The sequence below is a fragment of the Thamnophis sirtalis genome, unplaced genomic scaffold (genome assembly GCF_051295495.1).
Source record: "Thamnophis sirtalis isolate CommonGarterSnake01/CBP01778 unplaced genomic scaffold, rThaSir2_p1.2 scaffold_3, whole genome shotgun sequence".
Classification (NCBI taxonomy): Eukaryota; Metazoa; Chordata; class Lepidosauria; order Squamata; family Natricidae; genus Thamnophis; species Thamnophis sirtalis.
This window is the reverse complement of record NW_028261383.1, coordinates 30,375,549-30,401,338: the sequence shown is the minus strand read 5'-3', so window position 1 is coordinate 30,401,338 and position 25,790 is coordinate 30,375,549. Positions and strand designations below refer to the sequence as shown.

Genomic DNA, 25,790 nt, shown 5'->3' with positions numbered 1-25,790 from the left:
CAATTCAACCTCTGACTGCAGGATATGCTTTTGGGAATATTTCTAGGGGGGGCGGAATTTACTGTATTCACTGAGGGTATCTCCAATAGCCTAAGCCTGAAGCTTGTTACATATCCGGGCTTTGCAACTGCTCAGTTTCCAACTTACAAATGTTTATCACAATCACATAAGGATAACTTCCTACCAACCCACACATATATCTAGTGATCATCAGCTCTTCAAGGTTTCTGAGACACTCACCCTCCCCCGCAAATCTTATCATGAAATGACAGAATGACATCGGAACCTCTGTGCTTAAACTACATTTTTTTTCTTCCTAACTTATCAATCAGCCTTTCTTTCTGAGTACATTGCATTTTTCGGACTATAAGATGAACTGGTGTATAAGATGCACCAAGATTTCAAAGAGATAAGAAAAAAATGTTTCTGTCCTCCCCAGGCCCCAAGAACATTCTGCAGACTTCAGCAGGGGGAAGGCAAAAACGCTGTTTTTGTGAAAAACAGGCAGAAAATGGGCTGTTTTTTGCAAAAACGGGGGCATTTTTACCTTCCCTCAACCCTGCTGAAGCCTGCAGAGTGCTTTTGGGGTCTGGGGGAAGGCAAAAACACCTCCATTTTTGTGAAAATGGCCCGCTTTTCACAAAAATGGGATGTAGGGTGGGGCTTCGGGAGGCCAAAAATGGCTGCATTTGGTGTACAAGACGCACCAACATTTCCACGTTCTTTTAGAGGGGAAAAGGGTGCATCTTATACTCCCAAAAATACAGTATATATTTAGCCGTCTCTCACGAAGGTTAACATACAAAGGCATAGAACCTACAGCAAGCAAAACTTTTCTGCTTTCTTCTCTTTTGTGCTGCTGAGAAGGGTCAGGGTTCTGAACTTAAGGCAGGAAGAAAAAGAAAATAAAAACCAAAAACACTGGAAATGAATACTTTCCTTGATAAAATGATTCCAAGACTTGGCAAATGGATGACCTCCAAAATGGTCCAGCTATACAGCTCTCAAGCTACCAAGGTTGATAACAAGTGATGCTTCAGATAGACCTACTAACCACATCTAAAAAAAATAAGAGGTTGCTTACTTTGATGGAAGGGTTTTATCTCGAGAAAATCTGTGTGGCACCATCACATCTGCTGAGCTGCCCTTTCATTCCTGATTCCTGGTTTTACAGCTTTGTTGTCATAAATTAATTAGATGCTGTGCAGCATTCATCTTTCCTAATCTTGAGACTCCCTCCCACAAGAAACAGAACATAAATCTCAGTGCTGCAGTTGACAGATGATGGTAACTGAACCTCAATCCCTATGCAGTGGTTTAGGAGACATAAGGCTTTAAAAACATGGTTTTGCCAACAGGTCTGGGGAGCTGGAAGTATGGTAGAGATTGTGCATTGGCTGTATTGACTGCTATGGAGGAAGTTGATTACCTTGGCCATAATTTTCCCCCCTGATTTTATATGGTTATTTTTTTTTTAAAAAAAAATTGGTTTTCTGCCTTTTATACCATTTTTAATTATTTGTGAGCTTTTATGGAGATGGGAAGCTTTATACGTTTGATTACTAAATAAAATAAACCAAACACCAACAGCATACTTGATTTCAATCGCCTTTTCCTTCCTGGTAACTTTAAGAGTTTTTCTTACAAACGGTCACTTTTATATTTTCTTTTTACACAATATCCTGCAGTGACAGGGAAGAAAGTGTCAAGATTAAGGGAATACAAGTGAGGGATGATGCTAAAGTCTGTTAGCTTATCTTAGAATATGGATGTTAATGTTAATGTTTATACCCTGTATTTGCTCTGGGAGGCTGGGGGTGGATGGGTGGGTGGGGAGTTGGGTTTGGGTGGGGAGGGGAAGTATATATTTGTAAAATATAAAATTTTCAATAAAAAAAAGATTAAGGGAATAAAAGTTATAACTCTTACTCCTTTCCTTAAAGTCCTGTTAATAATATACTCATCCTGACACAAAATGTTCCCCTGCAAAAATGTTGATTCTAATCTATAATATTATTACAACTAATGTGGGGCGGTTTTGGGAAGGGGGGTATACGTGTGACTTTGAATCAGTTTATGAGTCTGAGTTACTTCCTGGACACGTTCCTTCAGTTTTCTTGGCAAAAATTTCTATTCCTTCTTCCTTGGGTTGACAGAAAGGGATTTGGCCCAAGGTCACCAGCTGCCTTTGTGCCCAAGGCAGGAATACAACCCTCAGTCTCCTGCTTCCTACCCTGAACCACTATACTAAACCAGTTCTCTATAACAAATAACTAATCTATCACTATCATCAACAGCCCTGGTAGCACAGTGGTTAGAATGTCATATTGCAGGGTGATTCTGCCCACAGTCTAGAGTTCAATCCTGACTGGCTCAAGATTGACTCAGCCTTCAATCCTTCCAAGGTCAGTTCCCCACCATCCAGTCAGAGCTGAAGAAGTTTTTGGAGGAGAAGCAAAACATCTTCAAAGAAAAACCAGAAAGTCCCGTTGCCTCTTGAAAAAAAAAAGCACCTTTGGGATATAATACAATAGCAGAGTTGGAAGAGACCTTGGAGGTCTTCTAGTCCAACCCCCCTGCCTAGGTAGGAAACCCTATACCGTTTCAGACAAATGGCTATCCAACATCTTCTTAAAGAGTTCCAGTGTTGGGGCATTCACAATTTCTGGAGGCAAGCTGTTCCACTGATTAATTATTTATTTATTTATTTATTTATTTATTTATTTATTTATTTATTTATTTATTTATTAAATTTATAGGCCGCCCATTCCTGCAGGACTCTTAATTGTTCTGTCAGGAAATTTCTCCTCAGTTCTAAGTTGCTTCCCTCTTTGATTAGTTTCCACCCATTGCTCTGTATCCTGCCCTCAGGTGCCTTGGAGAATAGTTTGACTCCCTCTTCTTTGTGGCAACCCCTGATATATTGGAACACTGCTATCATGTCTCGCCTAGTCGTTCTTTCTATTAAACTAGACATACCCAGTTCCTGCAACCGTTCCTCATGTTTTACTCTCCAGTCCCCTAACCATCTTTGTTGCTCTTCTCTGCACTCTTTCTAGAGTCTCCACATCTTTTCTAAATCGTGGTGACCAAAACTGAATGCAGTATTCCAAGTGTGGCCTTACCAAGGCATTATAAAGTGGTATTAACACTTCATGTGATCTTGAGTCTATCCCTCTGTTTATGCAGCCTAGAACTGTGTTCGCTTTTTTGGCAACTGCTGCACACTGCTGGCTCATATTTAAATGGTTGTCCACTAGGACTCCAAGATCCCTTTTATAGTTACTACTATTGAGTAAGGTACCACCTATACTGTATCTGTGCATTTCATTTTTGTTGCCTAAATGTAAAACCTTACTCTTTTCACCATTGAATTTCATTTTATTAGATAGTGCCCAATGTTCTCTATGTATGGACTCTAGTAAGCACAGAGGAAGTGTACTCAAATGTGCCACAAACCTGATCCCATTTCTCATGGGGATAACTGATCCTGTCTTTCCTTAGTTCCTCATTTGTATATGGCAAAGAATTAGAACAGTTACTTTCAAACTGTGAGGGAAATAAGCAAGGGTGTACAGCAACGCCCCTCAAAGGTAATTTTCCCTTTCGTATCCCTAGCTAAAAATGTACTTGAGTTCAAATCAGTGCTCTCCTGAATGAACCAAAAGGCCATGTGTCACTTGGGTACTAAAACAGAAATCTCTGTTCACAGTATTTTCACAGCAGAGACTGATGGAGTTGAGAGTCTAACAATAACATTAATTAAAGCAGCCAAATCAACATGGAAAGAGTCCTCTGAGGTTTAGAAGGTGTCACTTAACTTATTGCTGTCACTTACATATTTAAGAACGAAGTCTGCAGCTTGTGGGTATTGCTAGTGATGGCTCTTACTACCAAGATCTAGGCCGGGGGTCTGCAACCCCTCTGGAGCCACATGTGGCTCTTTCATCCCTCTGCTGCAGCTCCCAGCAGGCGATTTATTGAGGTTTTCGACCCATCTTTTTCAGAGTTCAAAATGTATGGTTTCAGAAATAAAAATTTGTTTTCTCTATAGCAGTTCATTGATTTCATAAGTGCAACATACTATAAATTTTTTATACATAGCATAAAGGTATACAGAGAGAGAGAGAGAGAGAGAGAGAGAGAGAGAGAGAGAGGGAGGGAGGGAGGGAGGGAGGGAGGGAGGGAGGGAGGGAGGGAGCGAGCGCGAGCGAGCTGTTTTCATTTTAGATGTCAAAAGGGTTTTGTGGCTCCCGGTGTTTTTTTTCCCTGTGGGTCCAAATGGCTCTTTGAGTGTTTAAGGTTGCCGACCCCTGATCTAGGCAGATTCTGTGATCAAAAAGTGACTTTGAGAAGGTTATTGCAACATTTTCTGGAAAGTGATAATTTTATGAGGGTTACTGCCCTGACACGCTCTCATTTCAAACCTGGGTGATTATAATTCAAGTGTTTTATGATGGCAATTTCAGTTTGTTCAGAATACAACCTCCAGCCAAACTACTGTATTTATTTATCTATTTAGAATATTTATACAGCTGTCCATCTTCTACCAACCAACTCTGGGCGGTTCCGAATTAAAAGTTAAAACAACACACACAGACAACTATAAAACCAAGTAGATTAAAATGTTTCAAAGAACAAAGTCCTGGCAGCAGTTCAGCCTTCTAATCTGCCAATTATCCAATTTTGCTCCAGGGCTTGGGGGGAAATCAAGGTCTTCAAAGTTCTACCAAAGGGTATATATGTATGGGTACAATATAAGGAAACTGGATGAAAATTGCAAACAGTGATCTGGAAAGGAGGATTAGAAAAGTTTGTTATTAAAAATTATGGATGTTTTCCAGAATAGGACATAAGGATTCAGTGTTATTGGAGGATTTTAGAAATTTTAAATGAAATGCCAGTATGTGGTTATGTATTAAATCTTGGTATAATTTATGATGAAGGATGTTTAAACAATTACAGTCAAATAAAAATGGAGATATAAGGGTAACATGTATAAATATCTGAGTTAAAATACTATGGCAGAAGATATAAGATTGTTTTGTTATTGGAAAGATACAGGTTGATAGATGGAAGAATATAACTTAAAACTAGTTAAACCTAGTGAAATTTAGTGCTAATAGATATAATTAAATAAATAATTGATAATGATAATAATGTATACAATGTGTAGTGTTATGATAAGTAATAATTGGATATGACTATTGAATGGTACCCATGAAAGGAAGATTAGAAATCCTTTTGGATTATATACAAAGGTTAATAAAAAAGAATTAAGTTAGATACAGTTAAGTTTTGATTATTAGGGGGAAAATGTTATGATACAGGATATAGTCAAATAAAGGAGGGATAATGATGACAACCTATATATATGTATGGATACAATATAAGGAAACTAGATGAAAATTGCCAACAGCGATTTGGAAAGAAGGATTAGAAAAGTTTGTTATTAAATATTATGGATGTTTAGCTAGAATAGGACATAAGAATTCAGTGTTATTGGAGGATTTTAGAAATATTAAATGAAATGCCAGTATGTGGTTATGTATTAAATCTTGGTATATTTTATGATGAAGGACGTTTAAATAATTATAGTCAAATAAAAATGGAGGTATAAGGGTAACATGTATAAATATTTGAGTTAAAATACTTGAGTTAATATGAATTATGCTTGATAGACTGTGGAAGACATGCATGAAAGTCTTTTGTAACCAACTGATACACTTTCTGCAGTATGTAAAGAAGGAAGATTTTATGTGTTGTGTTTGTTTTGAAAATTAAAAATAAATTCTATTTAAAACAAAAAAAAAATTCTACCAAAGTGTAGAAGGGTGAAGACCTGCCTAATTTGGGGGGGGGGGGGCGGCGGCAGTGTTCCATAGGGCCAGAGCTACCATAGAAAAGCTTGTCTTAGCCAATAAATGAATCATGGAAAGATCTTTTGCTAAGGGACACAATTTTAAAACTATTAAAGTCCTAAGAATCAACTCCTATATAAAAGCAAGGAAAGGCTCTTTTTTCCGGCATGCATTCCAACTTCACTTTTGAGGGGCCCTAGGTGCTCTCTGAGCTTGGTTATTTTCTTGCAGACGTTTCATGACCCAAACTAGGTAACATCACCAGTGCTAGTATTGACAGCTAGCACTGGTGATGTTACCTAGTTTGGGTAATGAAACATCTGCAAGAAAACAACCAGTCTCCGAGATTATTAAGAACCCCTCATTTCAACGCTGAGCTACACACATTCTTTATTAATTTCCTATTTGTTTCTTTACTTTTTATCTCATCCTTTTTTTCAAAGTAATACCCATAGCACTTACTTCTATTCCACCCCCCCTATGAAATATTCCCCCAAGAATTGGGGGGGGGGGGAAAGACACACAGTCCTTACTACCATCCCCTCTTTGAAAGACCCTGAATAAAAGTAGGAGGCAGCCAGCCTAGTAATAAAATTCTCAGTGATGGCATTCCTTTCTGGATTTTCATCTCCTAAATTTTGGGATAAAATCCCAGGCTTTATTGGGTTGCCAAAAAAACTCATTGAGTTACCAGAAATATTTGGTTGTGATTGTCAGTGTATGCCCTGAAACAATGCTTAATAAAAGCTGTTTTATTTACACTTTGATTCTCATAGGATCAGAAGCTGTTTGGAATGCTCTGGAGGAGAATGATACACAAAACTTTAAAGCTGAACGAGAGTTCATTTTCAGATGCACAGCAGGTAGATATACCACCGGGTTAGCTATTGCCATTGCAGCGCTGCTATATGTCAACATGCAAGTGCATCGCTCACGCTAACATACATACATGCATAAAAACACACACACTTTCAGGAAAGGGCAGTTTTGCAAACAAACCAAAAACAAAACCGGATTTCTTAACCGCCTGCAAAAAATATACTGTTTTTTACCGGGCTATTCGCTTTCTGCTTTGCATTTTTCTCTCTGGACCTTCAAATAAGGGGATTCTCCGGGTTGTGTTTGTTCTCCCCTTAAACCAGCTTGCAAGCGACACAATACTTCAATTGCACGCTGTCTTCACCAGGTCCCTTTCAGTGTCAAGGAACGACCTCCCCCCGTCCGGGTTCAATAATAGTTTCGCCCACCTTCCAGCCCACAGCCTCTATAAAGGGTGACGTGGGCGATACCAAATATCTCAAGGGGTCGTCAAAAGTAGGGGGCTCACCCAAGAAGGGTCCAAGGAGGATTGGGACCCATCGTCTGGTTCAGCCCTGAGTCGGCGAGTTCTGGCGGGGCTTCGTTCCCGGTAGACTCGGTACAACCGAGGCCCCAGCACGCAACTCAATAGCTTCGCCATCTTGGGGAAGGACCTAAAAGCCCGGTAAGCAGCACGAGACAGTGGGTGGGGAAGCCAGGGAAAACTACACTTCCGGGGTCTGTACGGGAAGGAAGAGGAGTCAAAAACTCCGTAGGCTTTTTTTTTTAAACGCAATGTCAACATCTGGTCCTTGAGGTAGCTCCCCCTTCAGGCGATCAGGCAGGAATACAGTAGCGCTTTATTTCAAAGCAAAAATCCGGTGGTTTTTTTGGACAGGAAAAAGTAAAAAGATGAGTGTGTACAGAAGTAGGGCGTGGGAGGGGCACCATACTGGGCAATGTTACATATGGAAAAGATGTGGGGTTCTTGATGATGAACTGTAAGCTAAACAGGCTTGAACAGTAAACTAAACACATATGATGGGGCTGGGAAAAAAAGCAAATGAAATTGCCAAGCATAATGTAGGCAATTGACAAAATGTGCATTGCAACACAGGTTGTTGTTATTCGGGTTGCCACACGAGTTGGAAATGGATGCCTAAATTGTCAGGATTAGATGATCTCATTGTTTCTACCAATTCTGTCTTGTTCAGGCTGCATCTGGTAGAACTAATACTGCAGGGCAACTAAATTTTGGACATCCATCAAATGGCATCAAAGATATTTTAAAGCCTGTGTCTGTGGAGATTCTTCCAGAGCTGAAGAAGCTTCTTGGACGAGAAGCAAAACATCTTAAAAGCAAACAAACCAGAAAGTCCTGACAGAAAAATTAATCAATGGAACAGTTTGCCTCTCAAAGTTGTGGATGCTCCATTACTGAAGGTTTTCAAGAAAAGATTGAACAACCATTTGTCTGGGATAGTGTAAGGTCTCCTGCCTTGGGTGCAGGGAGAGGGGTTGGACTAGAAGACCTCTGAAGTCCCTTCTAGCTGTATGATTCTATTGTAGGAAGAAATGTCCATCTGGGTTCAGTTCCAAGTGGGGAGAAAGACACTGGAAACATGGAGGCTGCTTGGAAGTGATGAAAGAAATGTCCTTCTGGGTTCGGCTCCAAGTGGAGAAAAAGACACTGGAGACATGGAGGCTGCTTGGAAAGATGGTTTATTGTTTGACAGAGCCACATGGCTTGAGTCCTGAACAGAAAAGGTGATCACCTGCTTCAATGTTGGTAGAGAAGAAGAGAAGGGCTGAGGGAGGGGCTTGCTAGGCTTTTTATAACCTGTTCAGTCCCACCTCTCTGTTTCCTGTTCCTGTGTAAGAAATGTATTCTGATTGGTTGTCAGACTCCCATGGGGCCATGCAGGGGCAACTCTCTGGGCTGTGTTTTGAATCCAGGTTTGGTTGAGTTCTCAGATGCCATGTGGTCATTTGGGGCCAATATTATCATGCTTTTAATCCCATCCCCCTGCAGCTGCAATGGAGAAGCCTTTATTATGTAAAGTGGACTAGCTTGACCTTCTTAATGGCCCATTGACAAAGTGGGGATGGGCAGGAAGCTACAGGCAGCTATTCTGTCTTTTAAAACATGTTTCTTTCTTTTCACATCCAGAGAAATATTCTGCCCTTTCAATATTTCCTAGGATATTTCATTTTTCTAGGAGAGGGCTGGGTGATAACTTCCTACAGAAGGATGGTTTAATGGTGAAGCAAACCACCAAGCACATGTGATTCTGGGTAGTTGACCACACGGAATGGAGAGGGAGATATTTATACCTATAACCATTTGTCTGAAATGCTTCAGGATTTCCTGCCTAGGCAGGGGGTTGGACTAGAAAACCTCCAAGGTCCCTTCCAACTCTGCTATTATATATTGAACCGGTAAATACCATCCCTGACTGGCCCCATCCCCATCTCTTCTCTGCCTCCCAAGTCCCAGCTGATCAGGAGGAAATGGAGATTTTGCAGTATCCTTCCCCTGGAGTGGGGAGGAAATGGAAATTTACAGTATCCTTCCCCTGGAGTGGGGAGGGAATGGAGATTTTACAGTATCCTTCCCCTGGAGTGGGGAGGGAATGGAGATTTTACAGTATCCTTCCCCTGGAGTGGGGAGGGAATGGAGATTTTACAGAATCCTTCACCTGGAGTGGGGAGGGAATGGAGATTTTACAGAATCCTTCCCCTGGAGTGGGGAGGGAATGGAGATTTTACAGTATCCTTCCCCTGGAGTGGGGAGGGAATGGAGATTTTACAGTATCCTTCCTGTGCCACGCCCACCATGTTACACCACGCACACCAAGCCATGCCCACAGAACCAGTAGTAAAAATAAAATTGAATCCCACCACTGGTGCAATCCCAAAACAACTGGAGCACCGGTTGAACAATATTGGCATTGATGAAATCATCAGCTGTCAATTGCAAAAGGCAGCTTTACTTGAAACAGCTTACTTCTTGTGACTATCGATATCAGCATCAAGCAGCAATATCATTGGTCATCTGCCTATCCCAGCTCCCTGGGAAGGACTCAATAGGTCAGGGGTCTTCAAACTTTTTGAACAGGGGGCCGATTCAGACTTTTGGGGGAGGGGCAGACCAGCTGGGTGGGCACGTGGCTGGGTGGTCATGTGACTGGGTGGGCGTGGCCAATTTAGCAGTCCATTTTGCCTTTGGCCTTGCTGTACTTGCTCAACCCAAGGAATCTATTTACTTAAGACTCCCCTCCCTCCCTAAAGGGGAAAAAAAGAGCACAAACTTTCTTGCCACTTGCCTAATTTCATTACAACAGCAGATTCAGGCTCCTTAAAATAGGCCGTTAAAAAAGAATAAAGCAAACAGGATTTCCTTCAAAATAACTCCTGATCATATGTTTCAGATGCCAAATCCAGTGTAAACATCTGGCTGACTTTGTGACGAACCATAACAACAACAGTAACAATGATAATAATAAAAGCTATTTTTTTTAAAAAAAAAAGATCATTTGGGGGAATTAATGACTAGCAATTACTAAATGACATTTAAATAACCCATTAAATGTCTCTCATTCCCTCCTACTATTACCCTTTATGGTCCACTTTATGTCCTCTTGATAAGCTCTACCATCTGGTATCCTCTGAATATGCCGGATGTAGATGTGGTTGGCTATCTATGCTCTTTGTGAGGTTTTTTTTTTTTTAAAAAAACCTTTATCATGACCCTGTTTTAGAAACAAAATAAATGTAACCTAACAGATAATGCTGGGGATGTGAACGAAGAACCTCTGCTGGATCAGAGCAAAAACCCAAACATTTTAGCCCAGTTATGTTGTTTTTGCATAATGGTCCTTCGGAAGAATCTCTCCTCTGAAATGGATGCTGGTGTTCCAACTCCTAGGATTGCGAAAGCCAGTCTGGCAACCTTCTTCCTACTTATCCAACTTTGTGATGCCAACAGTAAGAACTATCTGAATTTTCTTTGCCTTTTAGATTGGGAGAGATGTAGGATTCTTACAGGTCTGTAAGAATTGGGGCTCCCCTGAATTTAGAACTTTTGGAGTTAGAGTAGAGTAGAATAACAGAACTGGAAGGGACCTTGGGGGTCTTCTAGTCCAACCCCCTGCTTAGGCAGGAAACCCTGCACCACTTCAGACAAATGGTGATCCAACCTCTTCTTAAAAACGTCCAGTGTTTGGAGCATTCACAACCTCTGGAGGCAAGTGGTCCCACTGATTAATTGTTCTGTCGGGACATTTCTCCTTAGTTCTGGGTTGCTTCTCTCCTTGATTAGTTTCCACCCATTGCTTTTTGTCCTGCCCTCAGATGCTTTGGAGAATAGCTTGACTCCCTCTTCTCTGTAGCAGCCCCTGAGATATTGGAATACTGTTAGAGGAATTTAGGAAAAGGTTGCTGCATAAAATAATTTGTTGAAAATGAAGGGGACAATATTTTAATGACAGAGTAATCGAGCCTGATGCTGTTTTGTGGCAAAATAAATATTAGACTTTTGTAAAAAGTCTAAAACTGAGAAAGCAATCTTGAGTTGAGGTGGTGGGACAGAAGACTGAGACATGTTCTCAGAGTAGAAAGATTGGGTTGACCCCCCCCCCAAATTTAGTATCCTGATCCAGATGTTGAGAATATCATCTAAGAACTGGAATGATGGTTCTCAGGTACTGATGGATTTCTGATAGGTGGGGGTGGGTGAGGCATTTAAAAAGAAGCTGGATGATCATTTATCAAGGATTCCTGCAATGGGTAGGAACCTCAGCTAGGCAATCACCAAGATCCAGAGGGAGGAAAAAGCTATGATTCTTTTCATCTGCAGGATGCTGAGAACTGTTCTCAAATATATCTAGATGGGACAATGTTGGAGAGGTAACAGCCAGAAAGGACAGGAAAATAGTAAAATACCCACAGGATTTTTCAGTTCAATTAATTTTTCCAGGAAGGGCTGGAAAGATTTTCTTGGAGAGCCACTAGCTATTCTTCATTGTAGGCAATACAAGAGATGGCTATTTGCTAGACTAATTATGATCCAGTAACTGTGAGAAGGATCTTAGAGTCCTAATGGACGATCACTTAAATATGAGCCAGCAGTGTGCTGTAGCTGCCAAAAAAGCAGCTTCATTTACAGAGAGATAGAATCAAAATCATACGAAGTGTTAATACCATGTTATAATGCCTTGGTAAGGCCACACTTGGAATACTGCATCCAGTTTTGGTCGCCATGATGTAAAAAAAAGATATTGAGACTTTAGAAAGAGTGCAGAGATGATTAGGGGACTACAGGCTAAAACATGTAGAGGGGTTGCAGGAACTGGGTATGTCTAGCCTAATGAAAAGATGGACTGTGGATGACACAATGGCAATTTTCCACAATCTAAGAGGCTGCCACAAAGACCAATCTATTCTCCAAAGCACCTGAAGGCAGGGCAAGAAGCAATGGATGGGAACTAATTAAGGAGAGAAGCAACCTGAAACTGACGAGAGATTTCCTGACAGTGGGAACAATTAATCAGTGAAACAATTTATGTATGTATGTATGTATGTATGTATGTATGTATGTATGTATGTATGTATGTATGTATCTATCTATCTATCTATCTATCTATCTATCTATCTATCTATCTATCTATCTATCTATCTATCTATCTATCTATTTATTTAATTAAATATATTTATATGCCGCCCAATCCCGAAGGACTCCGGGATTTACCCCCAGAAGTTGTGGGTGCTTGAACACTGGAGGTTTTTTATGAAGAGATTAGACAACCATCTGAAATGGTATAGTTTCCTGCTTGAGTGAGGGGTTGAAGACTTACAGATTGACAGAATTGGAAGGGACCTTGTAGGTCAACTAGTCCAACCCCCACTCCTCCCAAGCAGATCCTATACCATTTCTGGCAGATGTCCAGTCTCTTCTTGAAAGCTTCCAGTGATGAAGCTCCCACAACTTCCGAAGGCAAAGCTGTTCCGCTGGTTGATTGCTCTCACTCTCAAAAAATTTCTCCTTGTTTCCAGGTTGAATCTCTCCTTGTTCAGTTTCCATTCATTATTCCTCATCTGGCCTTCGGGTGCTTTGGAAAATATTTTGACCCCTTCCTCTCTGTGGCAGCCCATCAAATATTGGAACACTGCTATCCTGTCTCCCCTGGTCCTTCTCTTCTCTTCACTAGACTAGCCAGGCCCAGTTCCTGAAACTCTTCATTATATGCTTTAGCCTCCAGTCCCCTAATCATCCTGGTTGCTCTCCTCTGCACTGAGTCTCAACATCATTTGTAATGATCCTATTAAGAGGGCATAGCTTGCCTACCCTTTTTGTTAATTAAACTCTTCTTAAGTTTGGGAACCTAATTATGTCTTTTCTTCTCGTAGCTGTATACGCAGAGAGAGGCTCTTTCCCAGAGTTGCCCTGCCCGTGTCCATCTTGTTCTGATCCTACACAAATGTCCTGGTATTGTGTCCAGCAAGGCCAAACAGCTTTACTCTTCCGCAAACTCCCCAACAACCAAATAAATCGTTATCCAGCTGCCTGGAGCCGGCTCAAGATGCTTCAGAATAACTCGCTTCAGTTTCACGATGTGAGGGATAATGACACAGGTCGCTACTGGTGTGACATGAACCATTTTTATGATCTCGTGGTGGTGAGAAGTAAGTGAGGTAGCATTTGAAAGATAGTAAAATCCCGATAACCTTTTATGCCTGTGGCTATTCTGAAACGGGTTAAGTCACGCTTATAATGGAAGAACAGAGATGGAAGGGACGTGGGAGCTCTTTTTGTCCAACCCCCTGCTCAGGGTTTGGCAGATCTCCAAAAACAGGTACTCCAGATTAGTAATTTGTTCGAAAACTCCTCCCAGAGGGGAGCAACAGGAATGGACCGTGAAGTGGGTGTGTGGGGTCTCTAACAATGCTTTATGCTCTAAGCACATAGCACCTATAAGCAGTATCCTTACGGGAAGTGAGCCTCCTATAATATTCTCGGCTGTCCTCACCACTCTCTCTAGGGACTTTCTATCTGAGGCACTGCTACCACCAAACCAAACAGGGGTGCAGTTGGTTAAAACACTCTCATTTGTGCCTCTGTAAAAAGTGGCCAGGACAGAAAGAGAAAGATGAGCTCTCAACATCCGATGCAGAAAATGTAGATGCTGGTTTGCACGGTTCACTAAGGATGATGCGTGGAGAGAACAATCCAGATTCTTACATTGTGAGTTCTAGTCTTGCCTTAATCATGAAAACCAGCTGGATGACCTTGGGGCAATTGCACTCTCTCTCAGCCCGACCCACTTACAGAGTTATTTGGTAAAATAGGAAAATAGGAAGAGGAAAGAGTATTAGGTATGGTTCACTGCCTTGAGTTATCTGTACAAATACCATATTGTTTGGAGTATAAGACACACCTTCCCCCCCCCAAAAAAGAGGGTGAAAATCTGGGTGCAACTTATACACTGAATACAGCATTTTTGGCCTACTGAAACCCCACCCCCTTTGCAAAAGTGCAGAGGGTTTGGGAGTCTTGCAAAGTGGTCTTGGGGGCTGGGGAGGACAAAAACAAGCAAAAAGGCAATTTTTGCTTGCTTTTGCTCCCCAGACCCCAGGAGCACTCTACAAGCCTCCCAAAGCTCTGCATGCCCTTTTGTTGTTGTTGTTGCAAAAAACGAGACATGCAGAGGGTTTGGGAAGCCTGCAGAGTGCAAAAACTTTTTTTTTTTAAATTACCTCTTCAAAATCATGGTGCGTCTTATACTCCGGGGCCAAAAATACAGTAATAAAAGTGGGTTAAAATATAAACAAGCAAACAATCCAGTGCTGGCTGCAATTGTCTGTTCTGATTTCTCATTGAACATGTCCCTTTTAGGCAGTCAGCAAAGGTTGGAGTCCTACCAGACTGATAGCACGTGCTACATCTTGAGCTGTTTATTCCCATCCAAGGAATTCTACAGGGAAGTGGTAACCTGGTGGGAAGGTGGAAAACAAATCCTGGATGTTGATCAGATGGGAAGACCCAGCATATTTAAGGGGAAAAGGGCCTCTCAACTCCACATTTGCATGAAAAAAGAGGCTTTGGAGAAAACCCCGAAGAAGCATGTCAAATGCCGCTTTGCTCGGAAGACCGAAATCACGTTCAAGTTGATGGATAATCATCATGACCGCTGTACTTGTAGTACTTTGATGCCTTCTTTGCAGGGTAGGTTTCTCCTCCTGAATACACCATATTTTTCGGAGTATAAGGCGCATCGGAGTATAAGACGCGCCGAGATTTTGAAGAGGCAAATAAAAAAAAAAAAAGATTTTGCACTCTGCAGATACCCCCCCAAAAATGGCCCGTTTTTTTTTTTTTTTAAAGAGGGCATGAATAGCTTTTAGGAGGCTTATAGAGTGCTTTTGGGGGCTGGGGTGGGGGGCAAAATTGAGCAAAAAACAGGCTGTTTTTCTCTCATTTCTACCTCCCCAGCCCCCAGGAGCACTCTGAAAGCTGCCTAAAGGTTATACATGTCCATTTTGGTGAAGCAGGTGGGGTTTCAGGAGGCAAAAAAAATGCTGTATTCAGTGTATAAAACACATCCAGATTTTCAGCCTCTTTTTTAAGGGAAAAAGGTGTGTTTTATACTCCGAAAAATACAGTAGGTAGACTGACTGATTAATCTATTTGATTAATGACTGTTCAAAGTTACAATGGCACTGAAAAAAGTGACGCTTGACCAATTTTCATACTTTTGTCCGTTGCAGCATTCCTGCAGTCAGGTGATTAAAATTTGGGTGTTTGGCAACTGGCATGTATTTATGATGTGTTGGAAGAAATGTCCATCTGGGTGATGAACTGAACTGCGTTCAGTTCCAAATGGGGAAAAAGACACTGGGTTCATGGAAGTTGCTTGGAAAGAAGTTTATTGATGGTGGACAGGATCACATGCCTTGAGATCCTGGGCAAAAAAAGGGAAGAGATGCTGAGAGTGCCTGGGTTTTATGCCCTCTCTGGGTTTTTGAATTTGAGCTTGTATTCTGATTGGTTATCAGATTCCCATGGGGCCATGCAGGGGCAACTTTGTAGGTTGTCTTTTGAGTCCCAAGTTTGGTTGAGCCTTGTTGGATGAGGATGTAATGAAAGGGCTTTCGGATTCCTACTATGGCTCTGCCTGAAAGTGTTAGATCTTTGTTATGTAGAATAGACTGGTCTTGGCCTTAATGGCCAATTGACCAAGAGGGGGGGGGACTGTGTTTCTGCCTCCCTTTTAGGGGAGATATTCTGCCCTTTTAATATTTCCTAAAATATCTCATTTTTCTAGGAGAGGGGTGGTGAGTGGTGAGATTCAAATAATTTAACAAATAATTTAACAACGGTTCTCTGCCCTAATGATTTCTTCCAATAACCAGTTCACCAAACTGCTTAGGAAGTTAACAACTGGTTCTCCTGAAGTGGTGTGAACTGGCTGAATCTCACCACTGGTGGGTGCTAACTTCCGATAGATGTTTGCAGCATCCTGGAGTCTTGGGATTGCCATTTTCAACCTTGTTAGGGAGCTTCTGACAAGCAAAGTCAAATGGGGGAAGCCGGAGTCACTTAACAATCACACAATTCACTTAACAACTTCAGTGGTTCATTTAAGAACAATGGCAAAAAGATTGTATAAAGGAGAACAATTCACTTGATAACTCCCTTGCTTAGCAATTGAAATTTCGGACTCAACTGTGATTGAAGTCAAGGACAACCTATATTTTGGAACATTTCAGGTTGTTTTTTTAGAACTCATTCCTTCTATTGCTAAAGGAAAGTCTGGGTATGAATATTATTTCTTTTGTGGTCAAACAGCGCCACCTATGTGAGAAGGAAAGGAATCCCCATGTTTTGTAGAAACACAGCAGTCTTTTTTTTTGGGGGGGGGGGAGAGGGAGTTTGCAGAACATAGTTCCTTCCACAGTTTTTACTGATCATAAATTAATTGTGCTTTGTTTCTTCATTCATTTTCCAATTTATTATTTATGTTCTATGGTTTTATTCTGATTGTTAATATTCAAAATACAAAACATATTGACAGATCACCTAAATATAGTTTAAAAATCCTGAAGTTAAATGAAACAATCTTTAAAGAAATAAAAAAAAGAAACCAAAAGCAAATCAAAAGAGAAAAAAGTCAAAGAAAAAAGAAAGAAAGGTACTTATACAGTAAATTAAACTAATTAGTGGTTACTGGTTTATTAATAAATCCATATAGACTATGAAAATATATTAAGTACAAAATATTATAGTAAAATATTAGAACATTTCTGGCAAAGTAGTATGTATTTCAATATGGCCCAAACACTTCTCATCACACATATTCCTGCAAATAAAAAAAAATATTTTCTACTATATGTTGAGCCCATTTATTGATTGCCTGTAACCAGAGATATTTTACTTTTTATTATCTGATAGTTAAATTCCTCTTCCTTCCAGAGATTTATAAACTGCAATACATGCATACATGCATACATACATACATGTTTTAGTCTCCACTTTAATCACCCCAGTTGCTCTTCTCTGCATTTTTCCAAAGTCTCAACAACTTTTTTTTGTAACGTGACCAAAACTGGATGCAGCAGTCCAGGTGTGGCCTTACTAAGGTTTTATAATACTTCGTTTGATTTTGATTCTATGCCTCTGTGTATACAACAAAGGATTGCATTAGCTTTTGGGCTGTTGCCGCACACCGCTGGCTCATGTTTAAGTGATTTACATCTTTCAGTGAAGTTAAGCAGCTACTGAAATCTCTGTCAAGTCATTACAACTTATCAAGTTTTGACTCTCTCTAGGATTCCAGGGCTGAATATGATGTAACCCCACTTGAAATGATGGGATAATGGGATCTTCAAAATATAAACCATGACATGGTGTACTATTTGAGCTTTCTTCCTGCTGATGTCCCCTCTTTCTGCTTTTCCCTAGATACAGGGACAGTGAAAAATAGTTTATCGTCTCAGTGCTCAAAAGTTGAAATAAACGGAGTGCCGTGGATTCCACTGGCTGTTTGCGTTATATTGCAATTTCTAATCATACTTACTCTGGTGGTATTGTGGAGGAGAAGCTGTAGGTAAGTTGAAAACATATGAATTGGACCTTGGGAAGACGTTAGGATTAGTAAATAATGTACATAATGACAGCGGCACACAAAAATGCAGTGAAAAGTTCCAAAATAGCAAAAGGTCTAGAGACCAAGCCTTATGAGGAACAATGGGTGTCAGTCATGTGACACGGGAGACGAACAAACGAATAAATGAATGAACAAATGAACAAATGAATGAATGAATGAATGAATGAATGAATGATCTGGATATGTTTAACTTACAGAAGTGGTGACCAATACGAGTTGTAATAGTTGTTAAATATCAAGAAGGTTGCCCACCACAAAAGAAGAGACTGATCAGTAGTGGGTTCTGGATCCCGTCGCAGCCGGTACACTGCGCATGGGGCCGGGTGTCCTTGTTGGGCACGTGCGTTGTACATGCCACCATCCTGCAACACCCAGCTACTCGGTGGAGGTCGCACAGGCGTCGCACGCTGTGCGCGTGTACGCAATTGGCCCGTTTGCATCAAAAATTGTTAAGGAACGTGGCCGGGCGGGTGGGCTAAATGAGCCACCATTCCGGTATGATGGCCGCTGCTCCCAGATACCACCGGTACACCCGTACCGGGCCGTACCTCCCAGAACCCACCACTGGGACTGATGTATTGTCTATTGCCCCAGAACGTAAGACTAAAATGGTTGAGGCTGCAGAAATTTGATTCCAGGTAGAAACTGCCACTATATTAACAGATTAACAGAATTGGAAGGGATCTTATAAGGCAGCGATGGCGAACCTTTTTTGGCTCATGTGCCATAAGGGAGGGGGAACGCAGAGGGGTTGTGCGCGGGCATGACACACCCATAATGCAATGTGTGACCCCCAGTGTGCCTACGCGCATGAGAGGCGCTCCCCCCATTTTTTGGATGCTTTTTTCGCCCTCCCCAGGCTCCAGAGGCTTTATAGAAGCCCGGGGAGGACGAAAACAGCCTCCCCCGTCCTCCCCGGAGGCACTCTGGAGGCTTCAGGGACCTACGACCCTATGAGCAAACAGGAAGTCACTTCCGGTTTGCTCGTAAGGTCAGTTGAAGCCCTCCGGAGGCTTCAGGGACCTTCAGGAGGCTTCCCTGAAGCCTCTGGAGGACTAAAAATGACTATAGTCATCCGGAGGCTTCAAGGAAGCCTCCTGAAGGTCTCCCTCCTGAAGGAAGCCTCCTGAAGCCTTTTTTGGGGGGGGGGGGCTTCAACCGACCTTTCGAGCAAAATGGAAGTCCATTTCCGAACTTCCAATTTGCCCATAGGGCTAGTTTTTTGCACTCCAGAGGCTTCAGGGAAACTCCTGAAGCCTCCGGAGGGCCTCCGGGAGGGATGGGGGAGGCTCTTTTCGCCCTCCCCAAGCTCCTATAAAGCCACTGGAGCCTGGGGAGGGCAAAAAATGGCTCCAAAAAAGGCTGAACTCAGCTGGCCAATGTGCGCATGCATGCTGGCCAGCTGACAGGGCAACACCTCGCGTGCCCTGACAAATGGCTCCACGTGCCACCTGTAGTACACGTGCCATAGATTCTCCATCCCGGTTATAGGTTATCTAGTCCAACTCCCAGCTCAAATGGCAGGCCAATCTCTTCTTGAAAATCTCAAGTGATGAAACTCTTGAACGGACACCTAATGAATTGATCTGCCCTAAGAAGTGGTGAGTTCTCCTTCACTGTAGGTCTTCAAATCGGAGTTGGATGACAGATCCTGACAGTTAGAACAATTAATCAGTGGAAGAGCTTGCCTCCAGAAGTTGTGAATGCCCCAACACTGGAAATCTTTAAGAAGAGATTAGATAACCATTTGTCTGAGATGATGTAGGGTTTCCTGCCTAGGCAGGGGGTTGGACTAGAAGACCTCCAAGGTCCTTTTCAATTCTGCTATTGTATTGTATTGTATTGTATTGTATTGTATTGTATTGTATTGTATTGTATTGTATTGTATTGTATTGTATTGTATTGTATTGTATTGTATTGTATTGTATTGTATTGTATTGTATTGTATCCAGTGGTGGGTTTCAAAAATTGTTCGAACCTACTCTGTGGGTGTGGCCTCCTTTGTGGGAGTGGCTTGCCATCCATGTGACCGGATGGCTTGCCGCCCATGTGACCAGATATGAAGATGCCAACGACACTTGTCAGAACCACCTTAAATTACCTCACACACAGCACTGGCATGCATAGGAATATGATGTAAACTTGTTTTTTAAAAGGCATCTTTGATTTGTGTTAAAACAACTTCAACACACGTAATGTTCTGACTGCACCACAAACGCAGTAGTCATCCTTACCTTTCACAGAGGCACTGAGTTTTATAAATATAAGCATGATAGTGTAGAATAATCATATCCAAGGACCAATGGTGGGTTTCAAAAAATTTTGGAACCTCTTCTGTAGGTGTGGCCTGCTTTCCGGGTCCACTGATAGAACCTCTTCTAACCAGTTCGGTAGATTTGACGAACCGGTTCTACCGAATAGGTGCGAACTGGTAGGAACCCACCTCTGATTGTACCCTTTAAGGTCCCTTCCACTCCAGTCCATTATAGGGACTTGAAATTCTTACCTGAAATCTGGATGGATGAATCTCTGGACATCCGTAGATTGGATATTGATACAATTTAGGTCAAGGGTCTCTAAACTTGGCAATTTGTGACTTGTCCACAAAGACTTGTGGATTCCCTCCCTCCCTCCCTCCCTCCGGAACAAATAGATGAACCCCCCAAAATTGTGGAACTCTTCAGGCTTTTAATCTTAAGAGATTTAGGTAAAGGTAAAGGTTCCCCTCGCATATATGTGCTAATCGTTCCTGACTCTAGGGGGAGGTGCTCATCTCCATTTCAAAGCCGAAGAGCCAGCGCTGCCTGAAGATGTCTCCGTGGTCATGTTGCCAGCATGACTAAACACCGAAGGCGCACGGAACGCTGTTACCTTCCCACCAAAGGAGGTTCCGATTTTTCTACTTGCATATTTACATGCTTTCGAACTGCTAGGTTGGCAGAAGCTGGGACAACTTTTGGGAGCTCACTCCATTACACGGCGCTAGGGATTCGAACGGCTGAACTGCCAACCTTTTTGATCGACAACCTCAGCATCTTAGCCACTGAGCCACCACGTCCCTAGAGGTTTAGCATTAAGAGGTTTAGCTTTAGCCAAATCAGCTTGTTTTGGTGGGGAGTTGGGCTTATAGACATTCAATATACTGTTACCATGGTATAATAATGATCCTCCCTCCCTCCCTCCCTCTGTCCTGGCTATTTATTTATAGAAGCATTTATTTATTGCTGTTTTGTGTGTTGAAGATACCCTTCGATTTTAGCATATCATCTGCATTTTGCATTTTGGCCAGTAGAGGGTCCTTGATGCAAACCTTTACTTTGGATTCTGCTCATTTTTGCAATCTCTTCTTTCAGTCAGAGGTATACAGACCATCTGGAGAAGCCCCAGAAAGGTGGGTTACGCTGATATTCTCAGCTTACATGTCTCCATTTTTGGCTGTCTCGATTCTGTTCAAAAGGGGATGAAGCTTGAAAAGGAGGACATAAGATTGGATAGAAAATCCAGATCAATGAATTCTGGAGAGTTGGGGAGAACAATTTTTTCAATCAGTGTTGCTTAGGAGGAAAGATGTGGGTGGACATTACTGAAAAGGCTGGTTAGAACTATTCTTCCTAATTAGTTTGATAGTCTACACCAGGGGTGTCAAACTCAATTTCATTGAGGGCTGCATCAGAGTTGTGTTTTACTTTGGGGAGGCTGGGTGTGTGTGGCCAGAGTGGGCATGGATAGTTTGAACTCACTTGTGTCGAGGCTCCCGAGCTCCGTTTTTGTCTGGGACGGCCTCCTGCAACCCTCTGCCAGTGAAAACGGACCTTGGTGTGTGTGTGTGTTCGCTGCCAAGCGGTTGCAGGAGACCATCCCAGCCAAAAACAGAGCTTGTGAGGGCCACACGTAGCCCAAAGGTGGATTGCTGCCGACATTACTGCCGGTTCAGTGTGCACAAAAAATAAATAAATTTGTGCAGTGAAAATTGATCTGCGCATGCGCAGAACCATAAATAAACAGGGCGCCGCCATATGAGAACTGTTTTAGGGGCGTGGCAGGCATGTGTTGCTGCCGGTTCCAGTGACTCAGGCTGCCAAACCACTACTGGTTCGGCCGAATCGGGCTGAACTGGTAGGAACTCACCTCTGATGTAGCCTCCCACTCCGGGCTCCGTTTTTGCTGGCAGAAGGTTGCAGGCGGCCATCCCAGCTGAAAATGGAGCTCAGGAGGGCTGCATGTAGCCCCCCAAGCAGAGGCACCATGGGCCGGTCCTTTGCTGTTTCCAGGGTGGCTCCGCGGGCCAGATCTAAGTACCTCGAGGGTCAGATCCGGTTTGACACCCCTGGTCTACATTCAAAGAGTTGGGTTTCTATTGAGAAGTTGAGGCTTTATATGCCCAGAAACTTCCTCATGCATTACAGGTTGTCCTCCACTTGCAACCACAATTGAGCACAAACTTTATATCACACACACAAAAGAACACTTTTTTAAAGGTCTCTACCTACCTACCTACCTACCTACCTACCTACCCATCTATCTATCATCTAGATCTAACTAGATCGTCTGTCTGTCTGTCTGTCTGTCTGTCTGTCTGTCTGTCTGTCTGTCTGTCTGTCTGTCTGTCTATCTATCTATCTATCTATCTATCTATCTATCTATCTATGTACCTACCTATCTACCTACCCATCTATCTATCATCTACCTAGTTGTCTGTCTGTCTGTCTGTCTGTCTGTCTGTCTGTCTGTCTGTCTGTCTGTCTGTCTGTCTGTCTGTCTGTCTATCTATCTATCTATCTATCTATCTATCTATCTATCTATCTATCTATCTATCTATCTATCTATCTATCTTTCTACCTACCTACCTACCTACCTACCTACCTACCTACCTACCTACCTACCTACCTACCTACCTATCATCTATCTAGATCTATCTATCATCTATCTATCTATCTATCTATCTATCTATCTATCTATCTATCTATCTATCTATCTATCTATCTATCTATCCATCTATCCATCCATCCATCCATCCATCTATCTCATATACATACATACATACATACATACATACATACATACATACATACAGAGAGACATATAGACATATATCTTTATATGTCTATTATCTATATTTATTTATTCACACACATACACACACTCTGCCCTTTGAGCAGAAGGAGGTGAAAAAACTGGCAAAAGAAGCAAAACCTATGGAACCATTTATTCCATTAGAAAATCCCTATTTTAGGGTTGCAGAGTTTTGGCTAGTTTGGAACAACACAGTAATTTTTAACTTGCTAGTGCTAATGGGCTTACTCATTCTGCTCCCTCTGCTAATTACAGATATCCCCCTATCTGAATACACACCACAGATCTACGAGAATATTTAACCAGGACCATCGCTGCTGTGACAAGGGAAATATTTTGGTTCTCACAGAGTCAAGCAACCTTGGACCAAACCCAGCAACTCTTGAGCAATGTTACATTTCCCAAGATCTAACCTTTTCCTGGCTTTTGTGTGTGCTTTTTAATCTTGCCAGGCCTTTCATAATCCTCTGATCAACCTGCCAGGATTGTAGTTCCCATCATCTATTAGTTAGGTTGGCCGGCAAAGATAAGTTGATTTAGCATATAGCACATCAGGAAAGCACCAGAGAAGATAGATCAAAAAAACAAAGCCTTGGATTCTGGGGGATTTCCTCTGGTCTGAATTAAAACAGCCTCCACCCATCCTGAAAAACAATAGAGGGATGACATACACTGTCTCCATGGCTTATTTGTCTCCTCCCTCGGTTTCAAGATCATCCAACACTTGTGATTTTTCTCCAAGCAACAATGGGTTTTATGCATTTTGAAGTTGCCTTTTTGGGATATCGAAAAGAGGAGGAAAGCACTATTTCAAGATCAATACAGTTAAGGACTGTTTAAGTCTTATTCATGAGCTGGCGAATAGAGAACAGGGTGGGCTGCAGCAGTGGTAGGATTCAATTTTTTTTTACTGCCAGTTCTGTCGGCGTGGCTTGGTGGGCGTGGCGTGGCTTGGTTTGGTGGGCGTGGCAATGGAAGGAAACTGCAAAATCCCCATTCCCTCCCCACTCCTGGGGGAAGGATACTGTATAAGCTCCATTTTAGAGGTGGGTTCCGGCAGTCGCTACTGCTCGTTGATTCATGGTCGTGCCATGCGTGTGCAGTCCAGTCACAACTGTTCGTAAGTTGAAGATTACCTGTAGTGTCATAAAACATGTGTCACGAGTTCTGACCGACGCCCTAATTAAATCATGAGCCTCGAGCCAAGCTTCAAAAGAAATCCAGTTATTTATTAGGAGTTTCATATTGGCACATTCCAAGTGAAGCCAACTTTGACCTCACTAAATTTAAGTCCCGGCTCTGACCCTATTTCCTCCTTCCCCTTAAGATGTGTCATTAGTCACACTCTCCAACAAAGCAATTTCGAGGGTTGTAGAGATCATTCCCCTCCAGCCACTGTGGGTAACCACAGAGATGGCCTTGACAGAGAGATGGCTGGAATGTGCTTTTGTTTTGACTGAAGTGCGATTCACTGCAGCTGCAAAGTTAGTTTTCCCATTCCACTTGCCTATGGCAACTTGAGAGCAGGCCAAGGATGCTTTGCGAGTTGACAACATATTTTTGACAACATATTTAGGAATGACCATTGTCATGCTCCCGTCTGAATCTGACTCTGTGGCAGAAGATGAGCTGGAACAAGAACTGACAGTGAGTGAGAGGGCAGCTCCATTGGCCTTGGAGGAAACTGGGGAATGGCAGTCAGTCCAGGCAAGGCTGTTCAGAATTAGCAAGGCCTGCGGGCAGGGGGAAGAGACAGAGTTCAGACGAGGAGCAAGAACCACCTCCTCCTGATGCAAGGGTTTGGAGAATGCAGAGAAGGCAGGATCAGTGCAGGCAGAGAAGGCAACGTGTGAGAGAGTGCCCTGCCCAGCTTCACCAGGAACACCTGGGGAGTGAGATTTAAGGAAATGCCGTGGGGAGGGGCATTTTTCGGGAACAAATACTGAGTTCCTGAAGTGTTGTGTGACAATGTTTGAACTTGCCAAGAGTCCTTGCATTCCTTGTTGGCGTTCTGGACTAATTATCTGGATTTACTGCTTCCTGAACTCCTTGCTTGGCTCTTGTTTTGTCAAATACATTTGGGATTTATTGCTGTGCAGCCTTGGTGCAGGCAGCACTGGGCTGGACTAATTGCAGCCAGAGGCTGTTTGAGGTTGTGTGGGGGTTTGTTTTCACTCTGCTTTAGGAGTTACCAGTAACATGGGAGCGTTTGGGGAAATTTGGAGCAATAAAAAGGCTGTTTGAACAGCCAGATGTTTGTATTATCTCTGTGCCATGCCACAACCATCTTTTCAACATAGGATATTAAAATATAGGAAACAACCACTCTTTCTCCTTATTATCTCTTCCCCTAACTACTGTAGTTGTATTTTCAGTTGCCCCTTAATGGAATCAGAAAGTAAACATTTTCACAATATTGAAAAATCTACAATTGGAGATCAACATACAGTTATTAAAAGCAACAGAAGCCAAATGTGAGTTAAACATTGACAGCCCTATTAGAATTGAATAGAAGAAATAATCTCTCAGACAGGTTGTCTTGGGAAGAGTGTTGGAATTTTTCACAAGGCCAAGAACCAGGGGTGGGACTGAAAACTGTTAGCAACAGATTCTTTGCCTGGCTGTTGGGTGGACGTGGGCATGGGCCACGTCCACCCAACAGCCTACTCAGCCTCCTGCAGCATGGTGGGGGTGGGATTTTTGCCTTCCCCAGGCTCTGGAGGCTTTCCAAAAGAGGCTGTGTGTAGACTCCTGGGAGCAGTGGAGCAGAGTGGGAAGGGCTAGCCTATCTTTGGAACTACCGGTTTGGTGAACCAGATGTAAAATTAACATCCAGTTTGCTCCAACTGGTCTGAACCGGCTGAATCCCACCCCTGCCAAGAACCAAATTTAA

At 42.4% G+C, this 25,790-nt stretch overlaps 2 protein-coding genes across 3 annotated transcripts in view; one reads left to right on the top strand and one right to left on the bottom strand.

The window, feature by feature from the left end:
• The window catches only part of ABHD16A (abhydrolase domain containing 16A, phospholipase), a 46,454-nt gene extending 39,094 nt beyond the window's left edge, over window positions 1–7,360 (bottom strand). Inside the window, exon 1 of one of the 2 annotated variants that reach the window (XM_087708495.1) lies at window positions 7,189–7,360. In XM_087708495.1, the coding sequence (XP_087564621.1) occupies window positions 7,189–7,320 (132 nt within the window). In that variant the 5' untranslated portion in view covers window positions 7,321–7,360. The remainder of the gene's footprint in view (window positions 1–7,188) is intronic. The other variant, XM_087708496.1, reaches the window with a different exon arrangement.
• A 3,174-nt stretch (window positions 7,361–10,534) lies between these two features.
• LY6G6F (lymphocyte antigen 6 family member G6F) lies at window positions 10,535–23,199 on the top strand. The gene is made up of 6 exons (XM_087708162.1): window positions 10,535–10,646; window positions 13,068–13,343; window positions 14,554–14,883; window positions 17,620–17,764; window positions 21,178–21,215; window positions 23,153–23,199. Exons 1-6 carry the CDS (start codon window positions 10,562–10,564, stop codon window positions 23,197–23,199), a joined length of 921 nt encoding a protein of 306 aa, XP_087564288.1. The 5' UTR covers window positions 10,535–10,561.
• The last annotated feature ends 2,591 nt before the right edge of the window (window positions 23,200–25,790 follow it).